Genomic DNA, 16,642 nt, shown 5'->3' on the forward strand with positions numbered 1-16,642 from the left:
GGTGGGCTGCAGTCCTTGGGGTCACTAAGAGTCAGACACGACTGAGCGACTTCACTTTCACTTTTCACTTTCATGCATTGGAGCAGGAAATGGCAACCCACTCCAGTGTTCTTGCCTGGAGAATCCCAGGGACGAGGGAGCCTGTTGGGCTGCCGTCTATGGGGTCGCACAGAGTCGGACATGACTGAAGCAACTTAGCAGCAGCAGTCTGATATTTTAAGTTGGAGTCTGTTGCTAATACTTTGTCAAGGATTTTTAGGTCTATATTCAAAAGGGATATTGGTCTGTTAATTTTCTTTTTTTGTAATGTCTTTGTCAGGCTTTGGTATTTAAGGACACTGCCTTATAGAATGAATTCAGTCATGATCTTCTTTTTTGAAAAAGTCTGATAAGATTGCTGTTATTTCTTCATTGTATATTTGATAGAATTTTACATTAAAACTCTCTGAGTTTTCTTTGGGGAGTATTTTTGGATAAATTCAACTCCTTTGTTAGAAATGGGCTGTTCAGATATTCCTTTTCTTCATGTTAAGTAACATTTTCAATAAATTTGTCCATTTCATCCAAGTTTTTTAGTTTGTTAGCATAGTATTTTCTTATTATTCTTTTAATGGCTTTGTTTTAAAGTGATAACCCCTTTTTCATTCTAGCTATAGGTGTTGGAGCAGTCTAGCCTGGGGATGGGGATTAGGGTGGGAGTGAGTACCAATTTTGTTGATATTTTCAAAGAACCAGCTTTAGACTTTGTTAACTTTCTCTATTGTGTGTGTTCTGTTTTATTGATTTCTCTTATCTTTATTATTTTCCTCCTTATTTACTTTTGGTTAAATTTGCTGTTTTTTTAAAGCTTCTTAAAGGCAGAGAATTTTGTTTTTAAAGCTTTGTCTTTAAAGAGCTATGATTTATTTAATAAATATTTACTAAAACTGAGTCAGTATCAGACACTGTCGTAGGTCTTAAAGCTGTGAAGACAAGTAGGACAAATTGCTTGCAGAATAGTGAAGACTGATACATGTGTGCAGACTGTTACAAAAGTGGCACATCATTTGAAATTAATCACTTTGGATAAGAAGGCTTGCAACCATCACTGCCTAATGCTTTCTTATATGTTCTTCATTTTTAATTATCTGTTATTACACAATTAAAAGTAAATTTTTCCATGTTAGTGACATGTTCCAAGTGTCCTGTTCTGTCTTACAGATAATTTATTGTTTGTAATCAACTCCATCAAGCAAGAGATTGTAAACCGAGTACAGAATCCAAGAGAGGAGAGAGGACCCAACATGGGACAGAAGCTTGAAATCCTCATTAAGGATACTCTTGGTAAGAAGAATACTGGATAAATTAATAACAAATAATAACATTCAGTGTAAGGCATGTGACTCAAGGGAATAGTAAAAATTCTTTTAAGGAAAAACTCAAGTGCTCTCATTGTAGTTACTTTCCTTTACGAGAAGATTTAGCATTCATAAACATATCCTGCTGGTAACCACAGCTTATTATTTAGACTTCATCACTGAACTATTTTAACACTTGCGAGAAATAAACTTCTAGCAACTTTAACCTTCTTTGGGGAAAATAAAGGTCCTTGACCTTGCCAAGCCTGCAGTATATACTTGTAGAGATTCTTACCTACTTGTTTTACTCTTTCACAGGTTTCTAACAAACTTGCTTACCTGGTTTTCCATTCCTGAACAGATTGTGCCACATAGGGAGGAACAGAGAGGCGGCCAAACAGAAGTCAGGCAGAGTGATACCTGACAGGGAGGGTAGAGGTAGCTAATGGAGACATAGACGTTCGAACCCTAGAGAACCAAGAGCTTAGCTGCCATAGGAGCAAGTCAGATCAGCCTGTGATCAGTAGCATCCCAAGGGCATTACAGCATAACACAATCTGTGAAAACCCTGAAGCATCGTAAAATTGGTTCTTTGTTTAACTGTTTTTTCTAAGATTGTCTCTTTTTTTTTTTTTTTTAAATTTTATTTTATTTTTAAACTTAACATAACTGTATTAGATTTGCCAAATATCAAAATGAATCCGCCACAGGTATACATGTGTTCCCCATCCTGAACCCTCCTCCCTCCTCCCTCCCCATAAGATTGTCTCTTAAAAACTGGTTCTTACATCGTCGTTCTGTATAGTAGTAAATTTCACTTACCTGGAAATTTTCTTCCAGTTCATTTTCACCCAGAATGCTGACTGTATACTGAATCAGTTCACTTAAAAGAATTAGAGCTTACTTTTCAATCATTAATTCGTTACCTGAATTTAGAGTGCCAAACGCTATTATTAAAAAAAATTCAATTGTAAATATCTTAGAATTTAAGACAGCTTTTCTGATACCCAGTTATTATAAATTCACTCATTCCACAAAATTTTTTCAATGCCTTACCATGTGCCAGATGTTGGGGAACACAGGGATTAAGCAAAGATTTTGTTGCTACTCTTCTTAAGAAGCTTGCAGTCTAAAAATGGAGCATAAAGAATAAACAGAAAACCAGAAATAATAATAATATTGTGGTAATTGCTATGAAGAAATTAAGATTCTTAGATGGAGTGGAGTGAGCAAGAATATTTTATTCCTGTTTATACAGAAATATTCCTGTATACCAAATCTAATGCTAAAATAATTGCATTTTCTTTCATTGAAAATAAATGCATGTTGAATGCTTCCATGTACTTAGTAAGTTTATCATGGTTTTTGAAATGACTATTAGTTTCTCTTGTCAGCATTGTGTACATAATGAATGTAAAATATACTAGTGTTTCTGAACGGCAATTGGGAATCATTAGTAAAATTAGCACTGCATATAGATTTTAACCCAAAGGTTTCATGAAATTTGACAACTTTCATGTTTGCAGGTCAATGGAGAAGACATGAAAGAGAGATTTAAGAGACAAGAAAAAAGAGTTTGTTAGTCTAGAAAGGGGTAAACAGCTTGCATTTGTATAGTACTTACTGTGATCCAGGATCTGACTATTAAGGTTGTTTAGTCATTTACTTCCACAGTTCTGTGAAGGAGGTATTATTATCCTGGTTTTACAGATAAGGAATTGGAAGCCCAACAAGGTAGTAAGTAACTTGCCACGAGTCCTATAGCCAACAAGTAGGGGGACTAGGAATAGAAATAAGTTCTGCTACTTGCAAATGCTTGCACTGTACCCATGTATCATCACTTGGCCTTGTCATCTGACACTCATCTCTAGATAGTTTAATATATATCTGTATAACTCACAGGTGGCCCACTAAGTGCCTTGTCCCATAGACTTACTTGAGGATTTATTTTTCTTGACATTCTATGTAACATTTGATTCCACTGAACACTTATCTTCATTCTTGAAACATTTTTATTATTTTAAGGTGCTTCAGGTTCTGCATGCCTTATTCCGTATCTTTTTACACACACACAAAAATGCTGGTGGTTTCTCTTTGGCTCTAGCAATATCCACTGGTCATATGCAGAAATTAAGATATGTTTTAAAAACACAAAAGCTCATTTAGCATAATGGTTAAAAAGAGAGTATTTGAAATCAGTTCTGGATTCAAGTCCTGACCCTGCCACTTATTACCTGAGGACCGTAGGGAAGTAACTTCACTTCCCTCAACCTAATTTTATTCATCTATAAAATGTGGACAGTTGTGTGGATTAAATGGGAAGAGTATGTATAAAGCACTTAGCATACTGCTGAACACAGATTCTCAATGCTCAGTAAGTATTAGTTGTTGATATTACCACATTACATTGTAAACATTTGAGTTTGTTTCCCTAAAAGACTTTTATTTCTACATAGTCTTCCTATGTTAGGTAGAGAGAGGAATCTAATGTTTTGTAAGAAAAAAATTCTTCCTGCCTTTTTATTTTTTAATTTAAAGGTTTATATATTGATAAGTCGGAGAAGGCAATGGCACCCCACTCCAGTACTCTTGCCTGGAAAACCCCATGGACGGAGGAGCCTGGTAGGCTGCAGTCCATGGGGTCGCTAGGAGTCAGACACAACTGAGCGACTTCACTTTCACTTTCATTTTTCACTTTCATGCATTGGAGCAGGAAATGGCAACCCACTCCAGTGTTCTTGCCTGGAGAATCCCAGGGACGGGGGAGCCTGTTGGGCTGCCGTCTATGGGGTTGCACAGAGTCGGACACAACTGAAGTGACTTAGCATAGCATAGCATAGCATATTTATAAGTTTGTGCTTTTCCCTTTATACCTGATTATCAATTTTACCAGATACAGTCCTTTACTCACATTCTCCTGCCATGAGTATTTTAAATACGTTTCTCCATTTTTATTCTGGCATAAATTATTACTTTTGAAAAGCTAATAATTGTCTGATTTTTTTCCCCTTATGTCATTTGCTATTTTTGCCCAGATGTCAGCAGGATTTTTTTTTCTTTTTATTTAAATCTTAGTAACTTTACTAGACTATGTCTTGGAGTTGGTCATTTTAGGTCGGTAGTCTCATATACACTCTGTGCTCTTTCAATAAATAACTTCAGATCTTTTAGTATTTAATTTGTTCCCTTGCTATGGTTTTCTTCTTTGGGGATACTTACTATTTGTGGATTGAATCTTCTTTGCCTATCTTCAGTATTTTCTGAGGTATATTTACTTTTTCTCAAATTTAAGAAGATCTCTTCATTTCTAATTTTAAAATTCTTTCCTTTTTCACTGCTGTTCTCTCAGATGCATTATCTGTTGTGTTTATTTGCAGCTCTTACATTCCTTTTAGTTTTAATTTCAGGAATTTTTTCATTTTGCTTCTAATTTTTTGAGGTGTGATTGACATTTTATGTTTCAGGTGTATAATGTACTGGTTTGATATTAGTATATATTACAAAATGATCACCACAATAAGTCCAGTTAACATCCATCAGTATGCATAGTTAACAAAATATTTTTTTCTTGTGATGAGACCTTTTAAGATCCTTTCTCCTACCTACTTTCAAATATGCAGCACAGTATTATTAACTAACTATGGTCACCATGCTGTATGTTACATCCCCTTCATTATAGATGACTTTATCTTCAAGAACATATATTTTTTGGTTTTGTTTACAGCTTTTTTCCTGAATTCAATCTTGTCTGATATTACAGTCATGAATACAACTTTCTTATTATTTATATTTGCTTGGTAACCCTTTGCCTACCTTTTTTTCTTTTTGGTAAGATTTTATTGAGGAAATCAACTTATAATTTGTTCTTTGATTAGGACAAGATAAAGGAAAAACAGAATTTCAGATGGAACAATGACATAAACATATCAGGATATCCAGAAATTTACATGTATAGAAAAGAGTTTTTAAACCTCCACATTAGTTGGTTTTTTTTTAAATTGGAAGAGAATTGCTTTACAATGTTGTGTTGGTTTCTGCCATATATATCATCATGAATCAACAATAGGTGTACGTATGTCCACTACTTTCTGAACCTCCCTTCCGTCCCCCATCCCACCCCATCGTTGTAGGTTGTCACAGAGCTGGGTTAAGCTCCCTGCAGCTGCATCACACTCGCACTGGCTGTCTGTTTTACATATGGTAATATATATGTTTCCATGCTACTTTCTCAGTTCATCCCATCCTCTCCTTCCCCTGCTGTGTCCCCAAGTCTGTTCTTTATATCTGCATCTTTATTACTGCCCTGCAAATAGGTTTATCAGTACCGTTTTTCTGGATTCCATATATAAATATATGCATTAATATATGATGTTGTCTTTGTCTTTTTGACTTCACTCTGTATAACAGGTTCTAGGTTCATTCACCTCCCCAGAACTGACTCAATTTTTTATGGCTGAGTAATATTCCATTGTATATATGTATGATTACTTCTTTATCTATTCATCTGTCAGTGGACATCTAGGTGTCTTTTAGAATTGTGGTTTTCTCAGGGTATATGCCCAGTAGTGAGATTGCTGGGTCATGTGGCAGTTTTATTCCTAGTTTTTCAAGAAATCGCTGTATCAATTTACATTCCCACCAGCAGTGCAAGAAAATTCCTTTTTCTCCACATCCTTTCCAGCATTGATTGTTTGTAGATTTTTTGATGATGACCATTCTGATTGGTGTGAGGTGATACCCATTGTAGTTTTGATTTGCATCTCTCTAACAAACAAGTGAGGTTGAGGATTTTTTCATGTGTTTTTTAGCCATCTAGTCTTCTTTGGAGAAATGTCTATTTAGGTCTTCTGCCCGTTTTTTGATTGGTTTGTTTGTTTTTCTGATCTTGAGCTACATCAGCTGCTTATATATTTTGGAGATTAATCCTTTGTCAGTTACTTCATTTGTAATTATTTTCTCTCATTTTGAGAATTGTCTTTTTTTGCCTACCCTTTAATTTTCAGTCTTTCTGTATTGCTTTATATGAGATCTCTTTTTAAAAGGTCTTAGGTTAAAATGTAGACTTCATTTTGATTTTAATACCATAAATTCACTCCTGGATTTTTATAGATAACTTATAGTTTGGCTTTTCTTTGTTAATCAGTCTAGGAGTTTTTCTTTCTTTTTTAAAAGTTTATTTTTGGCGGCATTGCCATGCACAAGCTCTTCATTGTCGGGCATGGGCTTTCTCTAGTTGCGGCAAGCGGGGGCTGCTCTCAGGTCGTGCATGGGCTTCTCACTGTGGTGACTTCTCGTTGCAGAGCGTGGGTTCTGGGCGTGGCTTCAGTAACTGCAGGTGTGGGCTCTGGAGCACAGGCTCAGCAGCTGTGGGACACGGGCATGCCCCATGGCATGTGGGATCCTACTTTCTGGATGAGGGCTCAAACCCATGTCCCCTGCATTACAAGGTGGATTCTTAACCACTTGACTGCCAAGGGAGTCCCCAGGAGTTTTTGTTTAATGGATGTGTTTCACTCATTTTTATTTATTGATACATGTTTGGTTTTAACTTCTGTCATCGAAATCTCTGTTAGGGATTGTTCATATGACTTTCTTGCTTTCTGTTGTCATTCTATTCATCTTCTGTTGTCATCCATATTATTGTAGTTTCATTTTGTATGTGTTCTCTGATTATTTTCTACTTCTGCATTTTTGTCTTGCAGGCTCACTTTTTAATTATAATGTGTACTTAATTTTTTTCTCAACTTTTCATTTAAAATATCAGTGCTACAAGAAAAGTAGAAATAAATAGTCCAGTGAACATTTGCATGTCATTCAGCTAGATTAACCAGTGTTAATATTTTTGCTGCATTTGCTTTAGTTCTGCCTCCATCTACATTTTTCCCTATAAATATTTGAAAGTAACTTACAAACATAATTTTTCATCCCTAACTACTACTTCAACATGTGTTCCTCAAGAACAGGGACACTTTCTTACCTAGACACGATACTATTGGCACTTCCTGGTTCAACATCGCCATAACATCTATGTGGAGTTCATATTTAAATTTTCCCAGTTGTCTCAGTAATGTCCTTTATAACTTTTTTTGATCCAATTTGTATCAAATTTTGATCCAATTTATATCAAAAACTTGTTTTTGATCCAATTAAGTATCATGTGTTGCATTTAGTTTTTTGTTGTTGTTCTTCTTTAATCTAAATCAGTCTCCTAGTCTTTTTTCTTTCCATAAAAAAATCCAGGTAGTTGATCTTGTAAAATGTCCCAGCATCTGAATTCATGTTTCCCCATGATCAGATACAGTTAAATTTTCTTGGCAAGAATACATTGTAGGTTATATCCTTCTCATTATGTCAGTCAAGAAACATACATGGTCCTGTGGTTAAGACTTGGCCTTCCAATGCAGGTGGTGTGGGTTCTATCCCTGGTTAGGGAGCTAAAAATGGTCCACATAAAAAAAAAAAAAAGTCTTGAAAAGAAGAAACACACAGTATCAGTTTGTCCAGCTATTGGTCCCAATGGATTTGATCACATGCTTAAGGTGGTGTCAGTACTCTCTTACAGTACATTGACTCCTTATAAGCAGTTACTAAATAGATTTTTCTGCTTCCATCTCCTTTTAATTGCTTATTTTTAGTACATTTTAAAACATATATACCTGTTACTGAAAATCAATAAATCAGATATTTTCAATCTCAGTCATAGAGGATGAGGAAGACAAAAAAAATAAACTTACATGCAGTATCTCCCATCTTTCTTTCCTCTTCCAAGTTTGCTTATTTATCCACTTACCTTTAAAATGAAGAAAAATGCACATAAAATTGATCGAATCCTTATTAAAAAAATGACTCAAAACATCCTGTAGATACGTATTTTTGGTCACATGGGTGAAGCCCGTCCACGAGATACAGTGAAGTTAAAGCAGTTGGAAGAGACTGGCTGTGAGAGAACAGGAAAAAGACATGTTGGCAGGTTTTAGGAAACAGTGTCTGTTGGCAGGCTTGGGGTTTGCGTTTGGACTGTCCTTGGTTTGACCCTGCTAGTCTTGTGGGCACTAGTGACTGTGGGTAGAATTATTTTCTGGGCTGCAGTAGCAAGCAGCAAGCACTCATCTAGGAGTCGTATCAAGCTGAGGGACACCCCGACCCTCAGATTTTCCTGTTCCTTACCTTCAGATATATCTAAGTGTGCCTTTTACTCTTTTCTTCAGGTCTCCCAGTTGCTGGGCAAACCTCAGAATTTGTTAACCAAGTGTTAGAGAAGACTGCAGAAGGCAATCCCACTGGAGGCCTTGTAGGACTAAGGATACCAACATCAAAAGTGTAATCAGCTTCATTGGACCACTGGTCAGAAATGTCTGTGTTTGTCACGTTATTCATTGTAAATTTTCATTCTGTTTTGCATGTCAGTTTAGCATTATGTAAACATTTACAATTAGGTTACATTGTTTTAAGAACTAAGTAGCATAAGTGAAGCATGATCCAAAATACTTGATTATTGCATTTTTCAGAGCATAAACCATGGTTAAAACTGCTACAGGCATCAGTTGAAAATCATACATTTAAATAGATGTTTAGATACAGATTACAAAATCTGTTAAAGCAAGACACTTTGAAAGAGTGAAGATAATAGTAAATGCCAAATATTGTGGCAGGTTTATGCTCTGAACCACACACAAAAAAATTGAGGAAGCATTTTTTTAAACAGTCAGTTTTGATTGTTTTTAGAATTATTGCTTTTTGTTCTAATTTTCCACAACTGTTACTCTCACTTGTACATGGCACAACCCAGCACTCATGCCCATGTGCCATATTAGATGTTCATTTTCCGAGCTCTATATGGTATATATAAATATATATATAAATATATATATATAAAATGTCTGTGCAAGTAAGAAAAAAAAGCATATTCTTTGTGCCTTGTATTTTGGGGAAACTATAAAACTGGTAATATTTTGTATGATGAAAACCCTAATGAGGAAAAAAAACAAGATATATAGGTGGAAAAATTATGGGGTTTAAATGTTTTTTTGTTCCAACTCTTTTTCAAAATTTTTGAATGTATATAGGACTATGTTGAAATGTAGATATATGCCACAGAGTCTGTGTATTGTATAAAAAACAAAACAAAAAACAAACAAAAAAAAAGATGGCTCTAGAAAACTCATATTTCGGTACTTGACCGGAAGAAGACAAATACTTGCACATTATTGCGATTGTTTTATTTTTTGTACCAAAGACAAATGCAACTGATATGGCAAACTGCCAGTCTAAGTAAAGTTTTGCACAGCTTACATGATACTGTATGAATGTATGAAAAAAAAGGAGAAAAAAAAGAAAAACGAAAAGGTCAGGGTTAGGGATCTTACTGAACTGTGAATTTTATTTCTGTTTGGGTCCAATTATCTACAGAAGGAGCATCCACACACACAGATATTATTTTGCTGTTCCTCTAGTTCGCTTCCATAGTAGATAAGTTGGTGGCCATTTAGGTGTCTGTAAGTCTTTTTATTTCTGCACTTATTGTAGGAAATTTTAATATATTTCATTTTAGTAAGCTATTGGTAAAATAGTTTTTGACCTTGAAAATTAAAAAGTTTATTTAGCTTGTTGTAGTATACTTCCACCAAACAACCAAAATACAGATTATTTTTATTGTATTATGTATATATATGTAAAGAAAGAAAAAAGCTAAAAATATCTAATTCTTTAGTTGCCACTTTTCCAATTGATGTATTATTGTGCATGTAATATTTTCAAAGATCAACACAAGCTTAAAACAAAAAAAAATTTATAGATTTTTATATTTTTGTACAGGTATTTTCAAACTAGCTTCTTCAAACTTAACATGTGACTTATTCTTCTTCTATAGTTTCTAGAACTGAGAAATATTAACACATTTAGTTTTTAGGTGCTCTTTTTGTTCACACAAAACAGCTTCATTAGTCAGTGTTTTAACTATGTTAAAGCTTTATCTCTTGATGAGAAATTTCTTATGTCAAGGCAGCGTTATAAACCTTCCCTACAAATCTTTCCATCCTGTCTCTCTCACTGTTTTATTTTCAGATTTTGTGTTTTGAACTCTTGAAAACTGATAACTTAAAAATTCTATCTTTTTAAAAAAAATTCTCTTTAGCCAGAAAAAAAAATACCAAAAATTTCAGACCTAGCTGCTGGGAAGATATCTATTTCTCCAACTACTTCTCCATACCCCTTGGAGAGTTTATTTTTAATTATATTTTGTCTATACAGCGTGTTTCCTTTTATTTTCTTCCTGCCCACCACCCTCTCCCATTTGTAAGTGATAGCACATGAAGCTATAGCTTATAAAGGTTTGGTTCTAATACGCACAGTAACAACAGAGCAATGTTGCTTTCATGCTTCTTTGACATTATGAAGAAGAATCTCCAAGAAGGATTGTCTTAACACCTTAGCTGAACTGTGATGCACAAAATTACCCTGTGTGCTTGGTGGAAATGTACGTGGTTAGTGCATTCACACTAAACAGATAAGCTCAGATTTAATGGTTTAATAGAATGTAAGTTTATTGGTCAATGGTTTTCATTTTTAAGTGGGAGAAGGCAAAGCACAGGTTTGTATCTTGGAGGTATATGAAGTTTTGACAGTGTGTGTCTGGGAAACTGAAATATGTTCCAAAATATGGCAGTTTTGCAATCAGGTGAAAATCACTTCATTGGTAGAGACTCAGCTGACGAGGTTTATAAAATTGCCCCTTTCTAGCTGCTCTGTTAGGAATTCTGGTTTTTTATACCTTTTTCTTGTCTGCAAACCAGAATTTGATTTTTTGGTCTTGCATTTCAAAAAAAAAGACTTTGAATCTGTTTAGTAGATTCCATATCCTTGCATTTCAGTGTTTTATATGTACTACTTAAGTTAAATAGTTAAAAGCTTTTAAATAGTTGAGCTTTTTAATGTTGACACTTTATTTTGTACCTACCTATTTATATATGTATGTATATCTTAGAAAAAGCACTTTGTTAAAAAAAAAATTGCATTTTATATGATTCCTGCCATTTGCTGCTAAATCTGGGCTGGTCAGAATGCTGCAGCGATACTTGATCTAAATAAAAACCTGGCAGTAAAATGTAGAGTGAAAGTTAAATCCTCTTGCTGTTTTAACTTTATCATAAAGATGACATAGGCAAGCTGTGCAGCTTTACATTTTAACCAGGGGACTCTGTGGCATTTAAAACCGTCTAGAAATGGTTGTACTTTAATGCCAGTAATAATCTGCTTCCTCTATTGTCATTAAAATATATACGTTTAGTGTATCACACAAACAAATCTTATAAGGGTAACGTAAAAAACCCCAACAATTGTACATGTTCTGTTTTTGAAAATTGTGGCATGTATTTTTGGGTGAAGATCATTAGAGAAGAGCTCTCTAAAGGTTTTCTGTGTTCATTCATGGTATACAGATAGCTCATAATGAAGTCCAGAATCTTACGTTAAGTGAAAGCATTGTGAATTCACCTCAAATAAACCCATTGTTCCCAAAGCAATTATAAACTTTGACTCTAGTACTACTATGAATTAAAAAAACAAAAAATGTTCTTCCTCGTTTCAGATACACTGGATTCTTTATAGAGTTTGTCTCCATGTGAAAGCATGCTGTCCGGTTGTCCTTGTTAAGATCTTGTCTGAGTTTTGAAATGGGTGCCACACTTTTTCAGTCAGTATGATTGCTTGTTCTACTGTACCATGTACGACTCTTGTCCTTTCCTATATCCTTCATGACAGATTATGATGTGGCTTTATATTGTGCCTTACTTGTACATTTAAAACAAAACGTCTTCATTCCCTTTTACTTCCTAACTCTTTCACTTTGAACTTTTTGGTAAGAGAATCAGAGCTATTATAAAAACATCATGAAGGATTTCAGATGAGTATGGTTTTAAATTCCCTCTCTTTATTGTTATTTTATATTTGTATGAAAGACCAGTTTTGAATGGTCTTTGAATATGAGGGGGAAAGATTAGCAGTAATTTCACTACATCCCTTTTTCCTAACTTTCATGAATTTGTCATACATCTTCTTTCTGATGCTTGACTTTATTTGCTCCTTAGCAATAGTCTGCATTTAAAGAAAGGTGTATTCAGTTCATCAGCTTGAAATTGACCATTTCATTTTTCCAGAATTTTTTAGGAAAAGAGTACTCATTTTGTTTGTTTTATAAAACAGATGACAAGTCTCTTTAAAAGAAACAGAAGTACAGTACTTTTGAAATACAATGCTGTTAGTTTGGATTTCTTTTTTTATATATAATATTCATACAATTATCTGATGTTTGCCTTCATTAATAAAGCTGTTAGTTTATTCACCAAAATGTCAAGAATGGATGTGCTTTTCTTTATTCCATACATTTAAAAATATTTTAGCTGCTAAGATTTAGTTAACTTTCTAAGAAACGAATTCAAGTTGCCTTCAGCAGGAATTAACACAAACTTAGGTTCCCTTTCTTTATATAGTCTTCCTAAAATGCTGTTCAAGTATTTTCTAGTTAATTATGTAACAGAATGTTAGCATCTCTCCAAATCTTGAAACTTGAATTTTGAGAATGCATTGAATTATGCTTTCAGTGTTAAAGGTTTCAATTCTCCTTCTAGTGAGGTCTATCGTGGAATACCATTTCCCGTGGAACTGAGGCCATTTCCACAACTTTGCACAGAACTGCAGTCTTGTTCTTCCCTCAGATCATGACAAATAAGTCTCACACAGTGCCGCAATACTTGTGGATTCTTTTGTAATCTTTGTAATCTTAATAAGGGCATTATGAGAAGATGACTCCATGTTTTTTTACTATTTCAAACACATTGGGGTGTAACCATGAGTGTCAGCCGTAGGAGCGGTGGTTTCGTTTAAGGAAGACGCGTGTGGGGAGGATGACGACAGCACTGCTGAGCTCTCCCTCCGGGGCGAGTGGGGTTATGTGTTGAAGCATAATCCTCGTGCTGAGCAAGCTGGCTGACATCTAGAAATTACACCTAGGGACTGAATTATGCCAAATTGCCATTTTCCTTTAGAAGAGAGAGGTTTGGGGGTAGTGGTGAGGGAACAAAACCTTAAGACTACTTCTGAATAGTACTTTGGAATTGACGACTTGGTGACTGGTGAGGAGCATCAGAGTTGGGTATGTCAATGTGCCAAGTTTGGGTGAACCGGGTTTGCCTCTTTCATCACAGTGTAAACACAATTGTGTAGTTGATTAAATCTTGGGTGGATGTGAGCGGGACTGATTACTGTGTCTTGCCCTTCGCCCTTTGTTTTTTTCAGAACCAAATAACAGAAATGTATATGTGTGTACTGTATCTGCCTTTTCGCCACATTTTTATGACACTGTATTCCACTGCCTGCTTTTTTTTTTTTTTTTTAACCTTCTTTCCCTAGGATTTGTCCTATAACTTAGCATTTGTGGTTAACAGTGATACTAGGGCTGACCGCACATAAGAAGTCACAAGAGAAGAGCGGAAGGGCAAGAATTCAGAGCATTTGTTCATACAATGTGGCGACCTCTTTGGCATAGCGCGTAGGATCCTGTTTGTAATGCTATCATGAATATTCTGTAGTTTTGTTTCCCTCCCCACCAACTGGAGCTATGAAACTTTTTATTGGATTCAGTCTTGTCTGTTGTCTAGAAAGAATTTTATCTTGTTGACGCATGAGCTGTTTAAAAATTATTCTATTAAATGTTGGTTAATAGTTGTGCAGTTTTTCTTTTCAGAAGAAAAGGCAATACAATCATTGCCTTTGTTTTCTGTCACCTTCCAGCCCCTCAGCACTTCTAGTCAGATACAGATTCATCAGTGTATGCAACATCCTTTGTAATTTAAAATAAAAAAAGCTGAAAAGAAAAGGTTTTCAATTGTTTGCCTCGTGTTTTCGTCCTTCCTTTTCCCATTGCTTTTCTGTTGCTGTCCGAGGTGACCGTCTACCCTTCAAAGTAAGCCACTGCAACAAAATTCTGAACTAGAGACAGCATTGAACTCTTGATAGCACTGCCCCTCTCTTGCCGTAGTGTACAAAGAGCTAACATTTTTTAACACTTAGAGCTGATTTTTCAACATGCTAGTTAAATTTTGCTACTACGTAGTATTGCTTATTGACAGAAACACATTCTTTATAGTTTAGAACATAGTTTATCCTTATTTCTTCTCCTTGATTCTCTGGCCACGTGAGCTCTTTGAGGGAAATAAAGTATTTTGAGGCTTGCCTGACTTAAGCTTTTGTATGTGTGTTTCATAATTCTCAGTAAATCCCAAGCTTGGCTGGGCGTGTACATAGAACCATTAAATCAGTGGACCTGAGTGAACCTCACTGCAGCAATGTGCCTTCAGCTGACAAACATTCGTTTAGCAGTTACTCTGTGAAGACTTGTGCTAGGTACTGGCTGGGAGGAAATTAAAGAGACCTCCAGGAATATTCAGTTTGCTGAGGGAGGCCACATGGTCTGAACAGGACCACAGAACAACACAAGAGCTTTACACACGCAAAGGGTTCAGGGCACATCACTACGGAGGACTTTACCTCAAGGACACGGGTACCACACCCAGTGGGGGGTGTTGAGAGAATTGACAGGCTGTGCTCATGATATCCCTGGTCCCTTGAAGAAGCCCTTTTTGCTTCATTTGAGTGATAGTGAGGCAGTCAGGAAGCAGAGTGGACATAGCCTCTCATGGACTGGTTCTGCTTGCAGGCTTAACCTCACAGGAGCCTCTGTCGAGGTCTGGGAATTTGAAGGAGCTGGGTGAGGTGAGCCCTTCAAGTAGAGCTCTTAGGAAACTGAACCTTCTGTGGGTAGCATGCAGTGAGATGGGTGGTTCAGTTGTCCCTCCTTGCCGACAACTGATTTCAGAACCAGGAGAACACCTTAGCCAGAGAGAAAAACATTAGTTCGGAATTACTTTCATGTCCCAGCTGAAAGGTTCAGAATAGGAAGAAAGCATTAGAAAGCCCTGGAAGGCTAGGGCGGCATTTGTTAAGCCGCTGCTAGGTGCCTTTACATCAGGGAAGTCACCTGCTGCTTTCTGTGACCAGTCAGGTGGATGATCATGTCCATTTTACAGAAAAGTCAGACTAGACCTAGACTAGACTGGTGTGGAGTCACCCCAGACCCAACTTACATGGTACAGAACTCTTAATTCAAATGGCAGTCTGCTTGCAGCACTCAAGAGGCCATGCATACTCGCCTGTAAGCGACCAGGCCAAGTCACAGGCAGTATTTGGATGGTTTTCTATGTAGGAGGGAGACAGTGGGCTTAGGATTTGAAAACGAGGAAGAATTAAAGCCAAAACCTAGTAGCTGTAGTAGCCAAAAGCTAGTCTCAGGATTAGTAGGTAAAGGTGATGAGAGAAAAACAACATTGGCAGTAGTCGGTGATGGGGAGTGCAGGTCACCAAATTGTATACCTATCCGGCAAAGATGGTCTCTAGCTAAAGGGCTTAGAATTGAGTCTTTTTTATTAGAAGGGAGTGTGTGGGAGCATGGAGAAAAGAGCTGTGTTTCCTTCTGTAACTGCCTCATGGAGATGCACTTGGCCACCCTTGGTTGCAGAGGAATTTCCCTCAAGAAGCATGATGGGAAAGGGCCCAAGATCACGTGGGTCCATCTACTACATGCAGACTTTGGGTTTCTTCACTGTCTTGAATAGGGAACTTCTACTTGAGAATCTAGAACGTTTGAGTGACTTGAAAAACATCAACCTCAGTTTCTTTTAAGGGTTTTAATCTTAAGATGTTGCCAAGAATGAACCTAACAGAAAATGTTCAAGCTCTATGGAAAACATTAAAATACTACGAATGACACAGAAGAAGACTTGAACAAATGGAAAGATAGACGAAGCTGTTAAACAGGAGCAGTCAATGGCATACAGCTGTCAGTCTTTCTAAGTTAAAGTAACAATCGAGTGCCATCCCAGTGAGACATATTAATACAATTAAAACTAAAGTTCACATGGAGAAAAAAATGGGGTGCCTGATCCTAACATTAAAGCACATTAAACTGTATTATTAAAGCTGTCATTATGGTGCATGAATGACTAGGTCAAGAGAATATAATGGAAAGTACAGAAGTAAATTCAGATATAAGAATTTATATGGTAAATACAGCATCTGAAACCAGTGAGAAAAAGATGGGTTGTTCAGAAAATAGTGATGGAACAACTGGGTAATCCTCTGGAGGAAGTAAACTTGGCTCTATATTTCACACCATAAGCCAACACATTCTTCAAAATGGGTAAAGATCTAAATGCAAAAAAATTCAAATAAAACTTTAAGCCCAAAATACCATA

The 16,642-nt window shown here is 36.1% G+C and overlaps 1 protein-coding gene across 5 annotated transcripts in view; it reads left to right on the forward strand.

Moving 5' to 3' along the window:
• Positions 1-15,299, forward strand: part of CREBRF (CREB3 regulatory factor) — a 61,520-nt gene extending 46,221 nt beyond the window's left edge. For 3 of the 5 annotated variants that reach the window (XM_055555053.1, XM_055555049.1, XM_055555050.1), the window contains 2 exons: positions 1,201-1,323; positions 8,546-10,492. In XM_055555053.1, coding sequence (XP_055411028.1) covers positions 1,201-1,323; positions 8,546-8,661 — 239 coding nt within the window. In that variant the 3' untranslated portion in view covers positions 8,662-10,492. Of the gene's footprint in view, positions 1-1,200; positions 1,324-8,545; positions 10,493-11,922 lie in introns of those variants that run through there. The other 2 variants (XM_055555051.1, XM_055555052.1) reach the window with 2 other exon arrangements.
• Positions 15,300-16,642: the final 1,343 nt, after the last annotated feature.

Source organism: Bubalus kerabau, chromosome 18 (genome assembly GCF_029407905.1).
Source record: "Bubalus kerabau isolate K-KA32 ecotype Philippines breed swamp buffalo chromosome 18, PCC_UOA_SB_1v2, whole genome shotgun sequence".
Taxonomy (NCBI): domain Eukaryota; kingdom Metazoa; phylum Chordata; class Mammalia; order Artiodactyla; family Bovidae; genus Bubalus; species Bubalus kerabau.